The following is a 22993-nucleotide window of genomic DNA, read 5'->3' as shown; positions in this document are numbered from 1 at the left end:
GATAGCCCGACAGTAGCATGGTGAGTTATCGTAATCGAATTTCTCTGTGGTGAAATTTATTTTAAATTTTATGCCACTACGAAAAATTCTCTTTGTTAACCAAATGAACTTGCAGATTATTATTTTACTTAAGTTCTTTATTTAAACCTATAGCATCTATCATCGTTTATTTAGTCATTGAATCACAGCAATATCGTAGGTAGTTTTCCTTAAACCTGCAGCTCCTCTTCAAAAAGGCATTCAAGCCAATAGGAACAGCGAAGTTAGGCTGAAATAAAAGTTAAACAGAACCATTTTTAATTTAAGTTTCAACTTAACGTAAGCGCGTAATTAAAAAGCCATGATATGTCGATTAATTTAGTAAAATGCTTTGTTTATTATATTTTATCACATAAGTTTTAGACGCTTGTTAGTGTGTGATTGTGTGAATATTGGGTTACAGATTTGAGTATGCAGTAAAATGAAATGAACGCGCCATATCGTTGCGCTGCTTAAGGAACATTGTTAAAATCTTATGAAAATAGCTCAAATATACGTAGATAAATAGCGAAAAACATGTATGAAATGGAATTCAACACTTCACTCTGAACGACAAGAAATTAAGTGAAGTACACGAAACTCTAACCTACGTCTACTGCAAACGGTTGACTGCGGCTTATGTTGCACTATTACATTTTCTATTTACATGCTAGTTATTGGCGAGATTTCTGCGAATACAATATATCATGGTACACGAGTGCCATAGTTCTCTCATTACTGGCACCACAGTGATATGCGGGTCCACTGTGAGGACTCTGTATAAAGTACAACAATTAAGCACAACAGTTAAAATTGCAACATTTAAATATTAGTATCAGTTCTGCACAACTATACGTGATCATATAACATATGTAAAGGTATATTATATAGTTTCAGCTGCCCATCTCCCATGTTTTGCTTATTTCTCAACAGTTCATTTCGTTTGCCTTGCGACTAGCGGTGGTATTGCGACTGCTCTTACGACTAAGGTTACGATACTTGGTATAGAAACTAGTTAGGCTCTTTAGCGGCGACTCGACAAGGCGCCTCACCGCGTCTCGGTGTATGCAAAACGCATTGTCGTGTCGCTTGCGCCAATATCAGTTGATGAAGCTCATGTAGTTAGTAAAGAGCACATAGTTCTCCACTAACCGGGCTCTCAGCTCCCGGCGCACAGTAGCCGTGAATTTGTTGGCCAAGCAGAGGGCAGTGGTGGTTCCAAAAACCAGATTGTAAAGCAGTACAATCTGGAAGTTTCCCAACCACTCGATGGCCCCAAAGTCGCCCAGCAGGTCAAAGTTTGTGATGCCTGTAAGGGATTAAAATAGTCGTTTAAACATTGTATAATTCTCTAGTAATTTGCCACTGCTTACCAATAATCCTGCTGAGAAGCGGCAACGCCGAAGACAAAACCAGCATGAAGCCGCAGTTCAGCATTAGCTGTGGCAGCGAAGTCTGGCGTCGCTTGGGACAAACGTTGCGCATGAAGGGCATGCTGTAGAAGCCCACCACCGAGGTGGCGCCCAGATAGAAGATGAGACACACCTCCAGGCCGGCGCCAAAGGGACCCAACTTCGAGAGCGATGAGATGCCCAGGGTGAATTGCTAAATAAAGTAAACAAACTCAATAAGCTTTCGTCACACATTGACTGCAGTTAGACCTACCCTTGTGCTTAGTGGCAGCGCCTTAATGCCAATCAGGAGCTCTAGGGTATTCTGCACAACCAGCAGAATGGTGACACCTGTGCAAAAGAGCAGCAGCAGCATGGCCAGCGGGTAGACGAATGTGCGTTGGAAGGTGCTCGATTTGCGCAGCTTGTCTAGTTCCTTGCGCTCGGAGTCCAGTTCTCTCAGTCTATCGTTGAGCTCACCCACGTCGCTGGCCATCGCTTTGCGCTGGTATAGATGAGGCTGCGAGTGCTGCAGCAGTGGCTGGGGATAGAAGGTGCGTCCACGTCCCAGTCCAATCCCATTGCCAAGACGACCTCCATTGGCGGCATCCGAGATGCTAACGTTGTGAAGCTCGATGTGCGCTAGTTTTCGCTTCACGCTCGCCTCCTCCATGTAGAAGGCGCTAAACTCCTCGTTGACGTCGCGCAGCAGCATGGGTCGCACCAGCACCTGGTTAACAACGCCAAAGAGGCGCACAAAGCCGTACGGGGTGCAAACTGTAAGAAAAGCAAATGGTTGTCCTGGTTACTACACATGAAAATGTTTAAACATTATAATATAAGATCTATAACTTATTTCTCGTTGTGTACAAAACGTAAACAAAGGTTTCTATGACATCCCACTCAACTTGAAAGTCAGTCTGTACTGTGCGGTCGAACCAGTCGGTATCTAAACTAAATTTCTATTCTTTCTATATACATCTTTGAAATGGCAAGCGAAGAGGGTACCGACGATGCCCAACTTAAGGCAACTTTAATGAACTGCAATTTGAACCCCAAGGACGCGGATGACTTTGCTGAGTTCGAGGCAACTCTTGCGAAGATCGATAGTATACTGCAGAGCAAGGGACCCTGTGAAGATGATTCAAAGGCAGGTGGCGATGCCAAGGAAAAGATCAACTTTGACAAGCTGGACGTGGACAATGTGCGTCTTAAAGTGAAAGAAAATCGCACAGTGATCAATAAGAAGTCCCTGGATGAAGAGGATGTCAAGCAAGCCAAGGAGATGAACCAGCAGAGTTTCATGGAGCAGGTGGAGAAGGATGCCAACGATCGTGCAGAGGCACGTGCCAAAGCCGAATATGAAGCAGAACTACAGAGAAAGTAAGCTCATAATCTTCATAAAATTATAATATGCATAGGGTTTAAATTTTAGTCAGGGAAACGAAGCATTTCGCAGCCAAAAATACGAGAAGGCAATTCTACATTACGACAAGGCTATCCTCAAAATCAAGGACAGCGCTATTACATATTGCAATCGCGCCTTGTGCTACATCAAGTGAGTTACATTCTTTAAGTCTTATGAACTCTCCTAACGATCCTTATTCATATTCTACCTTCCAGGCTGCGGAGCTACAAGCGCGCCCTCAAGGATTGCCAGTTCGTGCTGGAGAAGCTGCAGGAGACACATCTCCGCGCCTGGCTCTACCAGGCCCATGCCTACAAGGGTTTGAAACAAGACGACAAGTTCGAGGAAAGCGTGGCCAAGGCACGTGAACACAATCCCAAGCAAGTGGCCTACATCGACAAGTACATTAAGCAACTGGAAGCCGAAGTTTGAAGCACTAGAATTATAACTTATTTATTTTTGCATTATATACTCACTCAGCATAAGCATGACGCCCAAAAAAGAGACACACGAATAAAGAAACGGCAGGTGAACACTGCCTAAATCTGTGAAGCATGAAAAGCGGAAATTAGAAATGCATTGTGCACCAGAACCGATCCCAATTTGGGGATGGGCTTGTCTGGGGCGCAGAAAGACAATTGACATTGGAATTGATCTCTTCCGCACCCGTGCATTACCATATACTCACTTAGAAACCAAAAGAATTGGAACTTTTCAATGCCAAAGACTGCGCTTAGGACGGCAGTTAGTACCAGGACAATAACGGCCATCAGCATGAATACTGTGAAGGTTTCGTAGACTCGCGGCAGTATGCCCTTCTTGTGACCCACGAATCCCGTGGATTCCGAGAACAAATAGACGAATGGCAGGAAGATGAACAGTGACAGATTGGAGAACAGAAACACATGGTTCCACAGGCCTGTAAAAAAGGAATTACTTGGGTTAGTCTGTGTTAATAATAAAGAACATTGAATGCATTGCAATGGCATATTATTGATAATATAGCTCGGTGTTCCCTTTGCTTAGTACTTACCCTGTATGAGTGAACTATTGAGCCACTTTACATAGTAGCTGTTGGGATACAGGAGCAGCACCTCGTTGCTGGCAATGGAAACGGGCAGCAGCATGGCTGCCCCTTCGGCAACGGCCAATGTGAATGTGCACAGCCAAAAGCTATGGGGTTGAGTGGCAAAGAAGGCAAAGAAAACCATTCATTATTGCGAGTGCAAGGCAAGTGACGCGGCAATTAGCGGCACAGGTTGTTGACCACTGGATGCCTCACCTTATGCGATAGACCAGCACCTCGTCCTCGTCATTCGAATAGAGATCGTCACGGTCGCGCCGCCTAAAACGTGAGACGACCACATAAGAGCTGAAGTACAGCAAGATGATCAGTAGCAGGAATATCTGAAAATAACAAGTCAGTAAGCTTTTAGTTTAATCAGCTGAGTAGTATTTTAATTGAAGAGCAACACCTGCATGGTAACTTTACCCTCGGGTATTTCCTATTTGCCTGCTTTACTAAAACTAGACAATCTAATTTATTTTACTTTAGAACCTGCCACATTTCGATCGCCGTCCTGATATTGGATAATTACGTAAAGCGCAGAGTAAATTTAGACTCGATGGTATTTGTTGCATTATTTCATTGTGGCGCTCATAGCACATTTCCCCACGTATTCTTGTGTTTAAACAAATGTCAAAAAGTAAACACATCACCTACGCATCTCCTTTGTTTAGTTTTTATAAATATTTGTCATTGCCGCCAACTGTGTGCACATTAGCCAGAAACATTTTGGGATCAGTTAATTTGGGAAATCCGCATTAATCTAGCTTAGCGAATATATTACTTGTTGATACTGATATGTGTACATGATTCAATTTAGTGTCAAAGTCTGGGATTTTTTAAGTCTCAGGGTCTTATCGTCGAAAACATTGCCAGAGTGATTTTAAGTTTTGTTTGTAGACTTCTTCTTAATTTCCGGTTAAAATAATATGTGTATATACAACTGGTACTCAGGTTTCTATGACTTGCAACCCTATGGTGATATAAACCACTTGGCAATTGATGAATAATTATGACCGCCAATTAGGCCCATAAAGCTACTTTCGTATACGTTCAAAGGTCAGCAAAGAAAGCTTATCAGTGGCCGACGACAAAACCCGAATCATTTGATAAGAACTAGACCGATAGCGGTCATCTAAAACCCATTGAATGTCAGCAGCGTTTGATTATCCCTACTTTTGATTATTAAATCCGAGTAGGTTCCAAATCTGAATCTTCATCAGCGATTTGAAAACATTGGACTCACTATTCGCTGGGTAAATATATTTTTGGCACCACAAAATAGATGCCAATCACATGGCACACGTCATATTTTCGCTTTATTTGTGTATGCGAAAAGCGAAAACAAAACAAAACGTGAATGGATACAAAAACTGAATAGCCTAGGCGCACAAATAAATCATTAAGTGAAGATACTTTTCATGTTCTAGCTGGCAAAAAAAGCGAAAGAAAAAATTGCAGAGAGAGCTAAAAACAATTAATTTATACTCACGTCCCTGCTTTGTTTTGCTATTCTTTGTTTGTTATTCGAGATATTTTCATTGGTATCTGTGAGATACTCCGAAGCGTTATACAACGCGAGTTTTAATTAACTTTTAACTTCTTTTTGCATTCATTGAAACATATCAATTAAATTAAATTTACTTTAATTGCTCGCAGCATTTCGCATTTTGTGACTCGAATCATTCATCTGGCCATTGGAAGTGACCTTCTTTTCAGTCAATATTGGAAGAGTTTTCTCTGGCAGTCAACAAAAAATATGGTCAAATATTAAAAATTAAATATAGAGACGTAAATCGCTTGCTATCAACAGTGTGCGTCGCTTTATTTATAGAACCCAAGTGTAGATCATGAAAAAATGTAGATACACTGAATGGCAAAACTATAAGGTGACAGTATAATTAAATATTCAAAAGTAAGCATTCTTGGGCATCTCCATATCGTAGAATAATAAAATAAAAAATAAAATAATATGTCCTAAAATGATATGTCCTTTAATATGTTATTTTAATAGGACTCAGACCAGCTTGTGCAGTTATGAAACGCAGTTTATTTTCTAGACTGTGACGTGTTAAACTTGAAACACATAGACGACAAATACCAATTGATATGAGAATCGTATAATATGTACGCCAAGCATTCCTGAATGAGTACAATTGAGCCAGCGATCTTCAAGCTTAGTTTAGTGCTTGTGAGCCGGGAAAACGTGCAACTGCGGTGGGCAGCACCATGTGGCATTTGTCACGCTCCAAGCGATTTGGAGTTGGCCAAACTAAACGATCTGTGCCTCGAAATTAGCTGCACTTGGATCGTAGGCGAACGGCAAGTCAATGACTTGACATGAACTCGAGGGGGAACACAACACGCCCATTAAAATGTGAACGACGACTTGGCTAAAAATAGCAGCTACGCCCAAAATGCAGCCAGAAGCCAGCGAAAAAAGCGACACTGTGGCCAAAGGAGGAGGGAGGATCGCCAGTCGGACGGGTTTTGGCTTGATTTGTAGACAACTTTGCCGGTGAATGGGCTGCGAAATATTTATACATTTTCTATACCCAATAGTTGTACCGATCAGGGGTATATTGTGTCCATATGTGCTGCAAGGTGTGCTGGTCCCAATTTAATGATACCTCTTGGCTCGACCTTTAAAGTGGGGAACTGCATTTACCATCGACCAAGTTTTAAGTTGCTCAAGTTTCTTCATCAGACTTTCCCCTTATCATTACTTTGGATATGACTAAGAACATAAGTGTGGTGTTACACAATTCGTTTCTATTTCCCAAGAATTTCCTGCTACTTCACTTGCCATTAGTGTTTTCAGCTTGGGTTTGGCTTTAGGTTCCTGAATTATTTATGAGAGCTTTGGCATGTTTGCATTTCAATATAGCTTGGAGTCCCACACATCACGAATGCGGGGGGTTGACCCACATTCTGTGACGAATTATTCAATTTTCGGCAATCCAATGCAGCCAGAACCGCTGAAAAAAACCGGTTTCCATTTCCTGGACCAGCCAGAACCAGAACCTGATCCACAGTTCCACAGACCCATCCTCAATGAAAGAAATGTGCTGGCATAAAAAGCAACCTACACGTGTATTGTATCTATGCAAGTCTATTGCAGCCCTTTCAAATGTGTCCATTTGACGCCTCGTCTGGCATTGTTTAAACAAATTTAACAGCTGGTCACGACTGCAGACACTTTCAGTGTCCCAGACGGTAGAAAATCGTGACCACTAGCCGTGCACTTGAAATCTGGCCTGCAAGTGTGAGTGTGGGCCATTTAACCAAATTTTCACAAAAGGAAATTAATGCCTTGCGCAATATAATAAACATGTGTATTGTTTCGGTTCAGTTTGTTGTTTATATAAATCACTGGTTTCTGTTATTACACGCCCAAAAATTTCTATAAATAGTAGCTCGAGTGAAACACTTTCACTTGTTGCTTTTGCTTTAGTTGCCTTTCTTTGTTTTTGCCTCAAATGTTTAATTTCGATTTGAATTGCAAGTTCTACCAGCTGAACTTATGTACTGTATTGGTATTATCGGTTGCTTGGACTTCTAGTTACCTTCCAATTTTCAAATAGCAAATATATTCCTAATTATAACCAATAAGCTAATAGGGTTTATGAATGCCGAAGAACCAATAAACGTAAGTGATACATCTAGTGTAAACAATTAAAATAATAAAATCAATTTGTATTTAATTTAATTAGCAACATCAGGTAAATCATTAAACGAATTAAGCTTGGTAGTGGTCTGGTACATTAGGAAATTTGAATGAAATCATATATCTTTAGCAAGTATCTCGCCGTCGAATCTTCGATTATGTTTACACCTTTTAATTAACAACAGGTGTCCGTCCGTGTGGGCTACTTTGCGTGTGTGTCTGCGTGATAATTTTTGCAGCCCAAATAGAAAGTGCAAGAAGAGAGTGGCTGCTATCGCTATCGCCGCCACTTCCTCCCCCGATTATATATACAAAGGCAAAACGCAGGCGCCGAATGTGCTGACTAGTGTAGTCCGAAACCGATAACAGAACCATAAACAAATAAATTTCGGTGGACGGCGGACGTCGGACGGCCACCAACTGATTTCTCTGTTTATCAAACGGCAAGGCTAAGTGTGTGTAATTTCAGAAGTCGCACGCATTTTACACCCCGCCACATGTACAGTTAGAACTACAACAACAACAACGATCGTAATAACAAGAGGGACAGCTGCGCCCCTAGTTGTTGTTGTTGTAGTGGGGTGGGAAGTTGGGTGGAAAGGGGATGACGATAATGAAGAAAAACACTTACAATGTGCTCGCGTACTGTATTGTGGAACAATTGCAGCTTCAGATCCGTGACCTCCTCTTCCTCCTCCTCGTCCATGCCCACGAAAAATGTGGACAATTTATCGCTGGTAGCCAGTTTTTCGTTTTTTTTTTTCCTAGATCACGCCTCACTTAAAAATGTAGCATATAGTTTTTGACAGTCGCCAGAGTCTGTGAAATTCCTATAGGCAACAGTCCTTCTTTGCAAGACGTTCCAGGGGGCTAATTTTCTGAATTAAAATCTTTGTGGCGCCTCACTGCCCGATTTCGCACGGTAATTGTGATTAATTTAGTTAACTTTTTGATGCCGCATTGCGTTACACCCCGTTTTGCGCTGGTCACTACTTTGATACAAGCAATCGCGCCGATTTGCGACCGAAACGTTAAAAGATTTCTATAGACTGGCGTCAGAGTGACCGCATCTGCTAGTGGTGGGCAATCGACGATAGGTCGATAGCTTTTGATGTAAAACATTAAAGAAAAAATAAATAAAAATCTTTTTGTTGAACTTCAATTTTGAATCTATAAATTATTTGTAATCTAAATATAATATTTTTAATAAAATATAAATTTAATATTATCGTCTAGAAAACTATCAATAGGTTAAGATAATCTGGTAACGCTATCCCAATCAGCTGTTACCATACAAAAATGTCCAATTTGCGGCGCCAGGTAAATTATCTAAAAATTCGTAAATAATCTGTTAATATCGTTTGTATTCCAGGTCCTCAGTGCTTTTAAGAAGCTCCATCGTACACGACAATACGTGTTTCAAGGGGATGCGAATGCACTGGTGGCAGGACGACTAAAAATCAACGAATCTTTCCTGCAGAATCGCAATGAAAGCAGCGAGGATGAGATTCAGAAGGTTTAAACAGCTTTTTGTAAATGCTTAGTAAGTTTCTAACGATTTTCTGTGGTTACAGATGATTAAGCTGGCGCAGGACGTGGATCTGGAGCTGCGCACGAATGTCATCCAAGCCCAGAAAAAGGAGGAAGGTGTTTATGGTCAGTGGGAGATGACGATTACATAAAAGAGCGCTCAAAACTCAATTTTGACTGTATTTACAGAACTGAGGATCACGCCAGAGACAACTCGACTCGACAATGTGGTCTTCAATCCTGATGCGATCATCGAAAAACCGCGCAGGCAACGCGGCGTCAAAAACACTGAAGGTTGCTGCGGTGGCGCTGCGATGGCAGCCCTTGAAGCCGAGGTCCAGGCCCGCAACAAATAGAACTATATTCAATATTTAGCTGTAATCAAGATGGTTTTGTTCTGATTAATTATGTCGTTTATCTTTAATTTCTATGATGTTTCTTCTTCGCTTTGTGACTACTCTTAGACTTGGACTTCTTCTGCTTGGATTTTGTACTCTTTTTGCGCTTGTTGCGTTCGTCCGACGATGAGGAGCTGCTAGAACTGTCCTCGGAACTATCTGAAGATGTGGAGTCACTCTCGGATTCCGACGAACTTTCACTAGAATCTGAACTACTACTAGCTGCTCGTTTCGATTTCTTGGATTGCTTTTTGCTTTTCTCCACTGAAAGTTTTCGTTTCTTCTCAGGACTCTTATTCCGGCTTGAGTGAGTATCCACTCTATGGTCTTCCCGGTCCCTGGAGTGTTGTCTGTAAAAAGTTAGATTTATAAGTTTTTTTTATACATCCAGATGCTTAACAGCTTTAAAACACATACCTTCGCTCTGGCGATCTTTTCCGATTCCTGAAGGTTTCTCTATACGAACCACCGTCGTCGATACGTCTTCTATCTTGAGGGGAATTGAATCGCTTGCTTTCATTGCGATCTCTGTTTTGAGGTGGTCTTTTATCGGTCTGACCTCTAGATCTAGAACGCCTTCTTTCGTTTTGTTCCCTTGCCCTAGAGCGTCTTCTTTCCTTTCGATCTGTCGACCTAGAACGTCCTCTTTCTAATTGGTCTCTAGGCCTAGAACGCCTTCTCTCTTCTCGATCCCTTGACCTAGAATGCCTTCTGCGTGTTGTATCCCGAGACCTTGATGATCTTTCGTTGCGACTCCTTTCCCGGTCAGAGTTTTCCCTGGCTGACCCATTTTGCCAATTTCTCGATCTAGAGCGATTTTGTTCTTGTTTTTCTCTCGATCTGGTGCGTCCGCGAACATTCCTTCGATCATCTCGTTCGCTTTGCTCATGGTGACGCTGTTCCCTCGCTTTCCTTCGCTCTGCAGAGCTCATCCTGTGTCGGGGATCCTCAACCCTCTTGTTTTCTTTATGGTCTTCCGTTCTGGGTCGCCCATTGTTGGGTTTCCTGCGATCTCTATTGTCTCGCAAATTGTCAAAATCCAGCTTGCCATAGTCGCCCTCAACACCACGTCCTTTGCCCCGCCAGGTTACCTTGGACACGGACTGGGAGAAGTCCACATGGATGCGTCGATCGTCGATTAGCACGTTATCCATTTTGAAATAGGCGGCCTCACAAGATTTTTGTTCCTCGAACTCCACAAAAGCATATTGAAGGGAATCTCCTGTTTTGCGGTCGCGAATCACCTCGCATCCTTTAAGCACGCCGAAGCTACTAAAGATTATCTCCAGATCGTCGTCGGTTGTAACTGGATTGAGTTTGCACACGAACAAAACATTTTCTGGCGGAGCCATGTCTGCATCAGGTAGATCGCCGACAATCTCAAGGATTGTGGCTCGAGCCTTGGCCTCTCGTTCGGCCAGCATCTCCTGCAGCTCCTCCGCGGTCATGCCATCCGTGTCATCGATATCCTCGTCGGCCGCGATGCGTCCGTTTTTTAGTCGCTCCGCACTGGGCGAAGGCGAGCGACTAGGAGCCTGAAGGCCACGGGGATTGGGAAACGGATCCTCCAGCACAACAGTGTGCGTGATGCGTATATCCTGGTATGGACGGAAGCTGTCGTCCACAATGGCGTCGTTTAGCTTGCGCAGTACCTCGTGACCTTCCACCACTTCACCGATAACGCAGTGGTTGCCGTCCAGCGATGTTAGGTTCTCACCCAGAGTGAGGAAGAACTGAGATCCCACCAGATTCTTGCCTGCACTGACCAGCGATAGCATTCCGGCACTGGAGTGGTTAATCTTGGGCAGGAACTCCGCCTCGCAAAAGCGCTTTTGCGGACCTTCCACCACGCCCCAGATGGAGGAACCGCCGTCTCCATCTCCACTCGGATCGCCGGTTTGGGCGATGAATCCCTGCTGCACCGTGTGAAAAAGATTGAAGTTGTAGTACTTCAGCCGGCACAACTTAAGGAAGTTTAGGCAGGCGACTGGGCGCTCGCTGACGAACAGGTCGACGGTCAGATCACCCAACGTGGTTTCTATAACCACCGACATAATGCGAATTCACAGATACCGGCAAAAATCAGGGAATAAACAAGCACAATACGAAATAAATGGGCTTTAGAGATGGCACCAATGCGATTACTAGAGATGAGAAGAATTACACCATGTATCGGAAAAACATATATTTTATATTATTTTGAATAATATATTTTCTGAACTAGCGACTCTTAACTGAATAAACAACAATAACGAAAATAAATATTGGAAAAATTAGGTGCATATCAGGAAAAATTAACATACGATATTTGATAGTTCATCCGATAGTTAAGCATCGATTCAATAGTTTTAAAGCAGCAGATAACTTAGTCGTCGCCATTTTCGATTGCCATTCGATAATTGTGTGTGTATCAGTGAGTCTTGACAGGAAATTTTCACACGTTTCGAGACGGGAATAAAAAATATAGAGAATTTCATTTCAATCTTAAAAAGCAACTAAGTTCTAGTTAGGCAATTGACCAGTGATCTATAACAAATCATAATGCCCGAGGCAGGAAAGAAAATCGCGGAATTGCGCGTGTGCGATCTAAAGAGTGAGCTGGAGAAACGCGAATTGGAGACGGTCGGTCCAAAGGCTGTGCTCATCGAACGCCTAGAAAAAGTAAGTCTACGCATATGAATGCAGTTTAAATCACGGTTCAGTGCCACTAGTGATAGAGATAGTGATACAATTGCTGGAATTTATGTAAGAATGAGTGTAAGCAACGCCTGGGTGTTTCTTTTTTTTTTAAAGTCACTGAAAGCGGAAGGGCTCGACCCGGCCACCCACTTGATTGTGCCGGGCGCGAAGGCCAAGAAGCCGATCGCCATGCCCATGAAGGATCCCCAGTCGGAGGTGATGATCAAGGAGGAGCCCGTCGATGCCGATGAGGAGGAGGTGGAACAGCATGATGATTATGAGAACGGCAACGACTTCTCGCGTCATGCCGACGACGATGGGCATGAGATTGACCAGGTGGGCGATGTAGACGACGAGTGTGTGATCCTCGATGACGAAGATGAAGAGGAGGAGGATCAGGATCAGGAGTATGACGATGAGCACCAAAACGGCGATGGCGATGCCGAGGGGGAAGCTCGGGACGATGGAGCCGAGAACAATGGCGACGACGCTGCTATCAATGACATCCATGGTGAGGAGGAGAACACCGGAGACACCGGAAATATGGACAATGACGAGTCTATCAATCTGACCATTGGGGAGGACGAGCAAAAGCTGCTGCACGATGAGGTGATTCCAAATATCCGGCCGTCCATTGTTGCATTCTAATTTAATTTGCTTTATCTTCAGGCTCCTGACGACAAATCTATTAAGTCTGGTATGTTCACAGAGCGGCAAACCCGAGTATACGATATTCTCAAAACCATTTAGCTTTCATGGTTAGAAAAATCATGCTTTTTTTTATTCATGCAATTGATTAAGAAATTCCTGTTTCACAATCAAAGTCTCATTGTTTCCCAAACGCGCATAAATTTACATTTTGGTTCTTGTTTACGTCGTTGAATTTTATATACAAGATCACTCTGAAGTATATAACGTTAATAGGCTAATAAAAGGTATATTGATTCACAGTGAAACCGGCCAATAAATCCGAAAAGTCTAACTCGAAGGATGCCGACAAGAAAAATGACGACGGACCTCGCTCCAAGAAAAGGGATGAGAAATCCTGTGACAAGAAGGACTCTAGGTAGGGTTTACAAACGTTTCTGGATAATAATTCTTGTAATAATTTTTTACTTTATTTATTTTTGCTCCGTCACGTGGATATTCACAATTAATTATGGAATATAGCGATCAAAAGTCTTCTGGAAAGTCGAATCAAAAGGACGATAAAGGTAAATTAAGTTTCAGTTTTAGCATGAATAAGAATGGTGTGTTCGGAAGGTCTTGCGTTGGGAATGATCAGACCAAGCATGAACCCAGTTGAGGTCGAAAAAATTGACTAAACCATTGAGGAACATGTATCAAAGACCGTGCAAGAGAGTGTGAATTTGGTTGGGACACGGACATGGGACGCATACCAACAAGGATGCACAATTTCGGCACAGGAGCGGCGATGCATCTTTAAATCCAGCAATTTGAGTTAATCTTAAAGTGTTTGTTCCAGTTCACTTCAACGGAAACTTCATTCTTATCAAACACACATCTTAATGCTCTCCAAGGAGTTTTTAACATTGGTCATCAATGGGCGTACGCGCAAATACTCGGTTGAGGGGTTAAAAAAAATATAGAATCAGCCTGTCGCAAGTATCTGCAGAGTAAATGGATGGAACCTTTCCTTTACTGCAGCTGGGATGTGCGGATATTTCTTATTCTACTCGGCAGATAACTTCTGGATTGGGATTACATCACTTACTACGATCCTGACTCGGAAATGCTGACTTCACCTTTGGATGGCGATTGAAACAGACACAGACAGCGATGAAAACAGTCAGCTCTGGATATGCTGCTCTATACTCTGGACCCTTTCAGCAAAAAGCGAGCATGCTGTTGCGATTGATATTGATCAGCAACCCAATCAAATTCATACTCTCTTAGCGTCGTTAGGTGAAGTTTGTCGGTAATCTTACGATTGTGCTCTAAACTCCAACATCTGCAGCAGCTACAAAATGTGTGCGTTCACAAAATGCTTCCCTTAAAAACGTATCATAAACAAAAACAGTTAACCAGTTAAGCCCACTCAAAGCTCTGACCATATCTCTCTTCCAATATTATTATTTACATGGAACTTGCAGAGAAATCGACAGCAGCACCTGGTGCCACATCCTCCACTGCATCGAGTGCCGCTGGCAGTAAATCGGGATCCGGTTCAAGTGCTGGCAATGGTACCGGGGCCAACAAGCAGGCGACGCTGTCGCGTAATCTCTGGGTTTCTGGGCTGTCTACTTTGACCCGTGCCAGCGACCTTAAGGCAATCTTCTCCAAGTTTGGCAAGGTGATTGGGGCCAAGGTGGTCACCAATACGCGTACTCCGGGCACTCGCTGCTACGGATACGTAACCATGTCCTCTTCGGCGGACGCCTCGCGGTGCATCGAAAATCTGCACCGCACCGAGTTGCACGGACGCATCATTTCGGTGGAGCGTACCAAGAACGAGATTGGCGGCAGCCTCAATTCCAAGGAGAGCAAGGGCAAGACTCCGGGCGACGCTGGAAACAAGAAGAAGGAAGACGACAGTGGCAAAAAATCCGGTAGCGGCAAGGGCTCTAGCTCCAACGGTGGTGACGACAAGAAGGGCGCCGATGGAAACGGTGACAACAAGTCCGTTGGCGGCGATTCAAAGCGTGATGGCAAGGAGAGCAACAGGGACCGCAGCCGTCGCATCGATGATCGGGGCAAGTCGTCAGCTAGCCAGGATAGACCGCGCCACGATCGCGAGCGATCTGGCAAGGGTAGTCAGGACCATCGTTCCGGGCGCAATCCGCGCGACGTCGACCGTGAGATTCAGCAGCGCCAGAGGGAGCGCGAGCGACGTCAACGGGAGATGCTGTCCTACCAGAAGATACGTGAGGAGCGCGAGCGCCAGCGCCTTCGGGAAAGAGAGCGTGAGCTGCGTGAGGAGGAGCGTCGCCGTAGGGAGGCCCGTGAGCGCCAGCGCATCGAAGAGGAGCGTCTCCAGGAAGAGCGGCGCAAGCTCGCCGTGGAGCGTGAACGGCTCGAGCGGGAGAAGGCCGAGCTTTTGCGGATGGAGCGCGAGCGTCAGAAGCTGGAGCGAGAAAAAATCGAGCTGGAGCGCCTCGAGCTGAAGCGACAACAGATGAAGTATGCTAAAAAAAAAACCAAAACAGACCGTAATGCGTTGCACTCGTGCCAACGCAGAGGCGACAACACAGATATACCAATATATTTATTTTACACTCTCTCGGAGAGCATTTGTCCTTGTGATTAGCGTGTTAAGTTGCAGCCTCCACGTTGTTTCTTCAACTCAAATTGCTTTTAAGCGGAACGTTGATAGGCAAATGCATCCTAGTCTAAAGTCTGAGTCTGATACCCCCACTTCCCTCCAGAACTGCCCTTGCTAGCATTACTAACTCAACTCTTCTACTTCTTCCATCTCTCTTCCTCTCAATCTTGTCGATTTACACAAACAGGATCATGGAGTCCCGCGATGATCCCGGCAAGCGCGGGGTAAGCAAGCGCGCCGACGACCGCTATGGAGACGTTACTGATCGTAAGCGTACAGCTATTTTTGATGCTCCACCACCACCGAGATTCGACACGAATCTCGTCAGCTCCCGCAGGTAAGATTCCTCCACAAGCAATTGCGTGGGAGTTACAATTATGTCTTTGCAGCACCTATGACAAAAAACACGATGACTACGGATCCTCTTCGACCACCAAGCGTGTGCTGGATGACTACTCTAGTTCCAACAAGCGTCTGGATTACTCCAGCAAGCGTAACGATTACAGCACCTCTTCTGGATCTAAGCGTGGTGCTGTCGACGATTATGCCGCCGTGCCCACCAAGCGCTCCAACGATTATAGTGCCTCCTCTTCCAGCAAGCGTGACGAATATAAGCGCGATGAAGTGCGTCATTTGCCACTTTCAGGAACTGCCGGCGGTGGCTCAAGCAGCTCGTACCTGCACAAGAACAACACAGGCGGTGGCGGAGTCGGATCCTATGTCCACAAGAACAACACCAGCGGCACTGGCGGACGCTACAACGATTCCGATCGCAGCAACACATCAAGCTACAGACGCGATGACTCCCACAGCCTGTACATGTTTATAAAATCAAATTAAACAAGCGACGATGGGTTCTAACTATTCTTCTTTTTGATTTTAGGGGTAACAAGCGTTATGACAACTCCAGCGGCGGCGGTGGAGCCTACGGTACCAGCTCAAACAGCGTTAACATCTGGGCCCCATCATCGGGCGGAAGCAGCTCTCACCTAGGCAGCGGTGGCGGAGGCAACCAAATTAAGTCATACGGCAACAACGGCCTATCTTCGAATATGCACAGCACCAATTCGTGGCAGAAGTCTACTCCCGTGGACGACAACGGTTGGCGCCAAGTGCCCGGACGCTTCGATCGCGGCTACAACGAACGTTCGACCGGCTATCAAGGACCAAGTAGTGGCGGAGGAGCCGGCGGCATGTACGGTGCGAGCCGACCTGCCCAGGATCGCTATAGCGGACCGGTGTCGCGCTACTAGGGAACGTGCATTTTAAATGAGGCAATTCGAATTACGAAACATGCAACCCCGCATCCAACACACCCCGCCCGAATGACTTTTCCAGCAGCGCCCAGGAGCGCTGCTTTTACTTTAGTGCACTTTAGTTGTAGTTTTAACTCTTAAAATTACATTTGAAAACCAATAAATGTATTATCAAACTATGTGGGAAATATGCACATCATTTTGGTAAATCTGTAGGATTTATTGAACCTATAACTGCGGGTAATCGCCTTCGTATGAGGATATTAGTGGCGTGGTCGTGTCCACCAGCACCAGGACGCTGTGAGCCAAAGGATAAACATCGTGCACCTGGACGTAGTAGCCCCGGTCGCACTGCTCCTTGGAGGAGAAGAGACTGCAGAAGATTAAGGTAAAATTACTACATTAAAATCTCAACTGTCAAATGAAGACTTACGCCAATATATCCACTGGTTCCAGTATCAGCTCCGATTTGTAGACCGAGGCCAGAAAGTTTGTAAACGCTGCCGTGTTGTTTCCCAGTTCCAATTCCGTGTTGGGTGTGCAAATCTCCAGCCCCAGTCCACAGTTGGTCGAACCAATCCCCGGCAGACCATTACGAGTGCCCCAAACGGTGATGATATTGTCTTCCGAGGCGACAATGGTGCACTGGTCGCTGCAGTTCGCCTTCTAAAGGTGTCGGTTTAGAGGGAATTTCTCAACTTACGCAGAATAATACAAACCACAATATAGCGGGACTTGACGGAATCCACCATGGTGGGGTGATCAACCGAGTTGCAGTGCCCGATTCCCCGCTGACCCTCCGCGTTTCTACCCATGGTATAGACATAGCCGCCCTCTACCAGGAACACCGAATGGGTGGACGAGAAGCACGCCTGGGTCACCTTGTGAGGCAGTTGGACTTTTTTCTGCGGAGTAGGATTATAAGGTATGCAATGGCTATAAAGGGGTAACTCAAGATTGTGGACCTACAAAGGCTGTAATCTTCGACGGACGTTGGAAGCCGAGTTTGTTGTAGTCATTGCTGCCACAGACGTGCAGTTCTCCGTTGGCGAATAACACAGCAGAAGTATCGGGACCGCAGTAAATCTTTGATGGCTTCGTTTTCACATGCGATAGCAGAATCTTTTGGGGGAACTTCCTGGTGGGATTATCAGTTTAGAGAAATGGTGATAAAGAATCTTAAGCTCCTTGAACCCACTGTTGCTGCTGATAATTTCCAAGACCAAGAGCTCCGCATGTACTGGTGCCCCACACGTACACCGCTCCCTCTCGGCTCAAGGCTAGCACGTGGTGGAGTCCAGCGGCCACCTGCTGCACCCGAACATCCGCCAATCGGGCGACCAGCTTGGGGCTGTGGTAGTTGCGTTGTTCGTCCTGCCCCAATGCCAGATGGGCATTGCTCCCGCAACTTAGCAGACTGCCCGCCTGGGTGACCAGGATGGTAAAGCCATCGCCGGCGCAGGCGCTCACCACATGGTAGTTGCGCACGCTCTCCATACGACTTGGGTAGTGCTTCCAGGCCTCCAGTGCGGTAAGACCCAGCTGTCCGTGGGTGCCCTCACCCCAGGCGTATGCCGATCCGTCCACGTTGACCACCACGAAGTGGGAATCAGACATCGCTACGCCCACGATGACGGCCTTCGGCGGCAGTTGGATGGGCGCCATGCTGAAGCAGGTGCCGAAGGCCTTCAGCTGGTATAGCACGGATCTGCAGATGGGCTTCTGGATTAGATTGTCGGAGTGGGCGGGGACTAACCCATTACCGTTTCTCAAGGATCTCGTGCGGCGCTGCTGTCTCCGCACTCATTAATTGCTTGGTCTCCGTCTGGGCGGTGGGCAATTCCAGCTCCATGGACACATTGCTGTAGGCGCCGGATGGATCAGGAGAAGTCAACTGGTCGCCACCGCTACCTCCCACATCATCCTCGTAGGAGTAACTGCGAGGTCAGGATAGGTCAAGAGTTGGTGGTTAGAGAATACAAGCATACCCTTTATTCTTTCCCAGGCTACGAAATATTAGCGGAATCCAGTAGACCAAAACCTCCGATGCGGTAGGTCGCCGAGGTGCCTCCACTTGAAGCAGGTTCGACATTAGACTGCGAAGTCCCGAGGTGTAACCCGAGGGCACGGGCGTGTAGTTCCCTGCCATAATCTTGGTGACCAGTTCCGATAGATTGGAGGCAGCAAAGGTCTTCTTCAGGCAGCACATCTCGCCCAGAATGCAGCCCAGAGCCCAAATGTCACTCTTGTTGTCGTACTCCTTACCCTCACACTGGAAACCGGGGCAGCATTAGGGTATGGTGACCTATTTTGACCCGTTAAACAATTTACCATCTCCGGACTGAAGTAGTAGGGTGTGCCCAAAACAGTCTGGGCATGTATCTTGGTGTTCATTATTTTGGATATGCCGAAATCTCCGATTTTCACAATACCCCGCCTGTTCAGGAATACATTCGCGGTCTTCAAATCACTGAATGGAAAACGAATATTGTAATCAAATTTCTTTTAGAATGTTCAAAGATGACTGCGTTACCGGTGCAGGATGTTCTCCGAGTGCATGTAGTTTATGGCACTGGAGATCTGCTCGAATACGGCTATTATATAGCGTTCAGGAAAATGCAGTTTTCCCTGCCGCTCGGCGATGATGTGGGCCAGTGTCCCTCCATCGGCGTACTCCATCTCGATGAGCAGAGTGTTGTCCTTAATGAAGCTTCCGAGGTAGCTCACAATATTCGGATGATGTAATTTTGAGAAGACATCAACCTCATTCATGGCCAGATCCCGACCAGGCGGGGTCAACTCACTCAGGTTGATTTGCTTGAAGACGATCTGGTGCCCGTCGGACTTGCGTCGGTACAGAATGGCGATGCCAAAGGATCCCTGGCCCACCACCCGCACCTTTTCGTAGTTGGCCAATTCAGGTCCTGCCACTCCCACTGCCGCCTCCCGTGGAACACTGAGCTGCAGGAGGCTCTCCCGTCGGTTGGGCACCAGTGCCTTACTGCTCGACATGGCCTCCGCCAAGGAGGTACTCGCCGCTCCGGTGGTGCCGTCCGTAATAGTAAACACCGTGGGCAGGACCCTGGTGCAAGTCGAATGCTTCCGCTGAGGAGCCTGACCCAAGGGTAACTGCAGCGAACTGGTGGTCAGTGTGGTGGCGTCGGTTATGCGGCCGTTGAATATGGGCAGGGAGCTCGCCTTGGCTCGGAACTTCTTCATCTCCTTCGAGCGGACACAGTCTATGCCTTGGCTGTCCAAAATCGAATCGTATCCTGTCTATTGTATAATTATCCTTTGGCATGTCCCAGCCATAGTTGTGGTCACAATGGTTGCTAGGTAAAGTGGGTGACACGACGTCTGGGTGGGTGGGCCTGAGCTCGCGTTATCAGTGGGCTCGCTAATTGGACAGGCCGGAGCAAGGGGATCCTATCATAAGCAATTGGAGCGGAAAGAGGACAATATTTGCAGGGCCACGATTCCGAATAATCGATGTTAATTTCTCAGTTTGAAGTGGTTTGAGAAAATCAAAATGGACAAATCGCTTAAGTGATTGTCTTGTACATAATCAAACATCAAAAGACCACAGGCGGTATGTTGACCGATTTATTGTTGACATACATACATATGTATTTCAAGTTTTTAAGAACGCCGAGTTAATAGAAAAATTAGCGGCGTTCCAATCGTTGCATTGGTTGTCCTTCATTTATCGTCGCCCGTATTTTTCACCCAAGGATGGCCGCTACCCAAATCTAAAAAATTAAATTTTTAGACTAAATTCAAAGAAAACGAGTAATATTGCTATAGTCGAGTTCCCCGACTTTCGAAAGCTAGTGACAGTGCTAACGAGAAATTGCAACATATTCTGGAATATCAGTAGAAATGGGGAAAATAATTTATTATTAAAAAAAATTAAATTGCTTTAAATGTGAGGGCGTGGCACTTTTGGGCGGTGTGTGGGCGTTACATTGGGCGTCGCAAAAAGTTCTATAGAAATTTACCAGACTAATAAAAAAAACTTTTAAAAGATATATAATTTCTAAAGCGTGGGAGTGACCAATTTGGCGGTATGTGGGCGTTAGGGTGGGCGTGGCAACATTAATTAACCAGCTTGCACTGCGTCTATGTCGCTGCAATCCGCATGCCTAGTCTCGACGTTCATACAGACGGACAGACATGACCAGATCGACTTCGTTTTTGATCCTGTTCAAGAATATATATACTTTATATGGTCGGAAACGTTTCCTTCTGCCTGTTACATACTTTTCAACGAATCTAGTATAGTAGTAACGAGTATAGTAACGCATAACCCTTATTCGTACTGGTTAAAACATTAATTTCATATACATACCCTGTTGTCCACTACGAATGTATAGGGTGTGGCATAAAAGTTGATTTATATTCAGCAGGAGGAGGACTCCGAAGATGAGTACTTTCGACACGACCATTCTGAGCGATATATAGAATCTAATCATTGGTGCCTTGAAATACAAGGTTTATATTTCATATTTTTAGGTATATAAATAATTTGATAGGAATCCCGATAAAGAAGAGGTCAAATAGGGCAGTCCCAAAGTGATAGTATTATGTGAAAAACCAGATTATCCCATGGCACATAGACGTAATTTCTTTTCTTACGAGTATAAATGTATTTATATTTAGCATTAGATTATAATTATTGGAATCGAGACAATATGCATGTATAATCGACCGTTATGTATTTGCTGGAATATGCTAAAATATTTATGCTATCTTCTCTTGGACTAAGTGTACCTTAAAATGCACAATCTGAACGCTTCACACACACTTCTATCAGGAATGCAATGCAGACAGCCCAGTCCCTCAACTGGTTTGCATCTAAGAGGTGGCCCGTTCGCGAACTTGGCCACAATGCTACAACGCTCAATAGCTTTGGACAACTTGTACAGGTTCTGCGGTTTGCGGTTGCGATCGCATCGTAATCCATCGATGAGTATTTAGCAGGTGCAGCGATTCTCGCCGGATAGACTGCCCAGACTGAAGGTTCCTAGGCCGTTGGAGCCGGGTGATTTCTTGTCTTTGCTCTCGTCATTATCAAAGTTATCCCCCTGTGAGAAAAATTAGGTATTTGCGTGGGTTCACTCCATATAGGCACCATAAGCATCTTACCCGCCGCTCCCTTTGCTCGCGGATTTTACGGGCCAACGACAGGAAGGCATCCTCGATATTGATGTTGGACTTGCAAGACACCTCAAAAAAGGGCATATCAAAGTTTTCGGCAATCTGGAGAGTATAGGGTGTTGTTATTAATGTTGATCACTGGTGCCCTCACTCACCTTTTCGCCCCTTTCCTTGTCAACCATGCGCTGGGTGGCGGAGCACTCGCATTTGTTGCCCGCCAGCACCTTTACCACGTCCGGCGAGGCATTCTCCTGGATGTTGCGCAACCAGTAGGACAGGTTGTTGTAGCTCTCCAGGTTGGTCACGTCGTACATGAGGAGGATGCCCATGGCGCCTCGATAGTACGCCGTGGTCAATGTCCGGAATCTCTCCTGGCCTGCCGTGTCCCAGATTTGCAGCTTTATGGGCACTCCATCGAGGTTAATCAGCTTCTGCTTAAAGTCTATGCCTGGTGGAAGATAAAATGGGATGATAGTTGGTTCTTGCACAACAACGGGAGTTTACAGCCGTGGTAGAAATAATAGCTTTCAAAACAAATAGAAAATCCTAATATCTAAAAATTCTAATGTGTTGGAAACTATTTAACCATTTAAAATGAACAGGCGTCAAACAAGTGCCCGATCTCCAAAAAAGTAACTTTATTATAAATGGCAGATAGTGATTCGACGTTATATTTTTCAAATGAAATTTGAAAATATTATTTCGGGGGCTGCTGTGACCACATTGGGAGCACTTACCTATCGTAGAGATGTATGTGTCGTAGTATTTTTCATCGCAATATCTGTGGACGATGCAGGTCTTGCCCACATTGGAGTCGCCCAGCACCAGAACCTTATAGGTGGCCACAAAGTCCAGTGCCATGTTGAAGGAGCTGGCGGAGTTTTCGTTAGGAATTGTAATATTAACTGCGGAGGTTTTCGGTTACAGATGGGCTGGCGTTGTTGTTATTGGTAGTTGGGTGGTGCAAGTGGTGGTGGTGGTTCGGTTTTGGCTACGAGGGGTAGTAGCGGGCTGCAGCTTGTGCTTGTTTATGTATCCGCTGGCCTGGCTTGTTTGTTGCTGCTCGCAGCTGTTTCACCTCCAGTTGCAGCGGCGTCACACGGATTTGTTGTAAATTTTCACAGTTTCCACAACAAAAAC

At 45.3% G+C, this 22993-nt stretch overlaps 7 protein-coding genes across 10 annotated transcripts; 3 read left to right on the top strand and 4 right to left on the bottom strand.

Annotated features, from left to right (window-relative positions):
- Positions 1-146: 146 nt before the first annotated feature.
- On the bottom strand, positions 147-8603 carry LOC122622379 (protein Lilipod). Of its 2 annotated transcripts, XM_043800781.1 has the most exons (9): positions 8182-8603; positions 4100-4224; positions 3851-3990; positions 3506-3736; positions 3294-3362; positions 1684-2186; positions 1392-1623; positions 1171-1327; positions 147-268 (listed from the first exon to the last, which is right to left on the bottom strand). In XM_043800781.1, the coding sequence occupies exons 1-9, from the start codon at positions 8254-8256 to the stop codon at positions 241-243; spliced, it is 1560 nt and encodes a 519-aa protein (XP_043656716.1). In that variant the 5' UTR covers positions 8257-8603; the 3' UTR covers positions 147-240. The 2 variants fall into 2 exon arrangements, with proteins under 2 accessions (XP_043656716.1, XP_043656715.1); XM_043800780.1 differs by lacking the exon at positions 147-268 and having other exon boundaries at positions 353-1327.
- Positions 2317-3378, top strand: LOC122622380 (tetratricopeptide repeat protein 12). The gene is made up of 3 exons (XM_043800782.1): positions 2317-2792; positions 2845-2967; positions 3033-3378. The coding sequence occupies exons 1-3, from the start codon at positions 2398-2400 to the stop codon at positions 3247-3249; spliced, it is 735 nt and encodes a 244-aa protein (XP_043656717.1). The 5' UTR covers positions 2317-2397; the 3' UTR covers positions 3250-3378.
- A 134-nt stretch (positions 8604-8737) lies between the features above and the next one.
- Positions 8738-9504, top strand: LOC122622381 (complex III assembly factor LYRM7). Its single transcript, XM_043800783.1, has 4 exons — positions 8738-8870; positions 8923-9066; positions 9125-9206; positions 9270-9504. Exons 1-4 carry the CDS (start codon positions 8850-8852, stop codon positions 9434-9436), a joined length of 414 nt encoding a protein of 137 aa, XP_043656718.1. The 5' UTR covers positions 8738-8849; the 3' UTR covers positions 9437-9504.
- LOC122622378 (peptidyl-prolyl cis-trans isomerase sig-7) lies at positions 9469-11606 on the bottom strand. Its single transcript, XM_043800779.1, has 2 exons — positions 9896-11606; positions 9469-9828 (listed from the first exon to the last, which is right to left on the bottom strand). The coding sequence occupies exons 1-2, from the start codon at positions 11530-11532 to the stop codon at positions 9501-9503; spliced, it is 1965 nt and encodes a 654-aa protein (XP_043656714.1). The 5' UTR covers positions 11533-11606; the 3' UTR covers positions 9469-9500.
- A 269-nt stretch (positions 11607-11875) lies between these two features.
- LOC122622377 (SAFB-like transcription modulator) lies at positions 11876-16875 on the top strand. 2 transcript variants are annotated; one of them, XM_043800778.1, is made up of 9 exons: positions 11876-12139; positions 12272-12766; positions 12827-12854; positions 13109-13223; positions 13328-13371; positions 14272-15298; positions 15628-15777; positions 15830-16255; positions 16324-16875. In XM_043800778.1, exons 1-9 carry the CDS (start codon positions 12020-12022, stop codon positions 16691-16693), a joined length of 2775 nt encoding a protein of 924 aa, XP_043656713.1. In that variant the 5' UTR covers positions 11876-12019; the 3' UTR covers positions 16694-16875. The 2 variants fall into 2 exon arrangements, 1 of the variants encoding a protein (XP_043656713.1); XR_006326296.1 differs by lacking the exons at positions 14272-15298; positions 16324-16875 and having other exon boundaries at positions 15830-15969.
- A 49-nt stretch (positions 16876-16924) lies between these two features.
- Positions 16925-19915, bottom strand: LOC122621774 (serine/threonine-protein kinase Nek8). Its single transcript, XM_043799747.1, has 9 exons — positions 19230-19915; positions 19028-19166; positions 18685-18968; positions 18460-18633; positions 17895-18404; positions 17666-17834; positions 17416-17601; positions 17130-17362; positions 16925-17069 (listed from the first exon to the last, which is right to left on the bottom strand). The coding sequence occupies exons 1-9, from the start codon at positions 19913-19915 to the stop codon at positions 16925-16927; spliced, it is 2526 nt and encodes an 841-aa protein (XP_043655682.1).
- A 1421-nt stretch (positions 19916-21336) lies between these two features.
- Positions 21337-22907, bottom strand: LOC122619347 (ras-related protein Rab-13). Of its 2 annotated transcripts, XM_043796213.1 has the most exons (5): positions 22779-22907; positions 22591-22724; positions 22009-22301; positions 21842-21955; positions 21337-21780 (listed from the first exon to the last, which is right to left on the bottom strand). In XM_043796213.1, the coding sequence occupies exons 2-5, from the start codon at positions 22712-22714 to the stop codon at positions 21670-21672; spliced, it is 642 nt and encodes a 213-aa protein (XP_043652148.1). In that variant the 5' UTR covers positions 22715-22724; positions 22779-22907; the 3' UTR covers positions 21337-21669. The 2 variants fall into 2 exon arrangements, with proteins under 2 accessions (XP_043652148.1, XP_043652149.1); XM_043796214.1 differs by lacking the exons at positions 22591-22724; positions 22779-22907 and adding an exon at positions 22440-22507.
- Between the last annotated feature and the right edge of the window lie 86 nt (positions 22908-22993).

Source organism: Drosophila teissieri, chromosome 3R (assembly GCF_016746235.2).
Source record: "Drosophila teissieri strain GT53w chromosome 3R, Prin_Dtei_1.1, whole genome shotgun sequence".
NCBI classification, from domain to species: domain Eukaryota; kingdom Metazoa; phylum Arthropoda; class Insecta; order Diptera; family Drosophilidae; genus Drosophila; species Drosophila teissieri.
The sequence above is the reverse complement of the archived record's forward strand: the minus strand, read 5'-3'. Positions and strand labels throughout refer to the sequence as shown.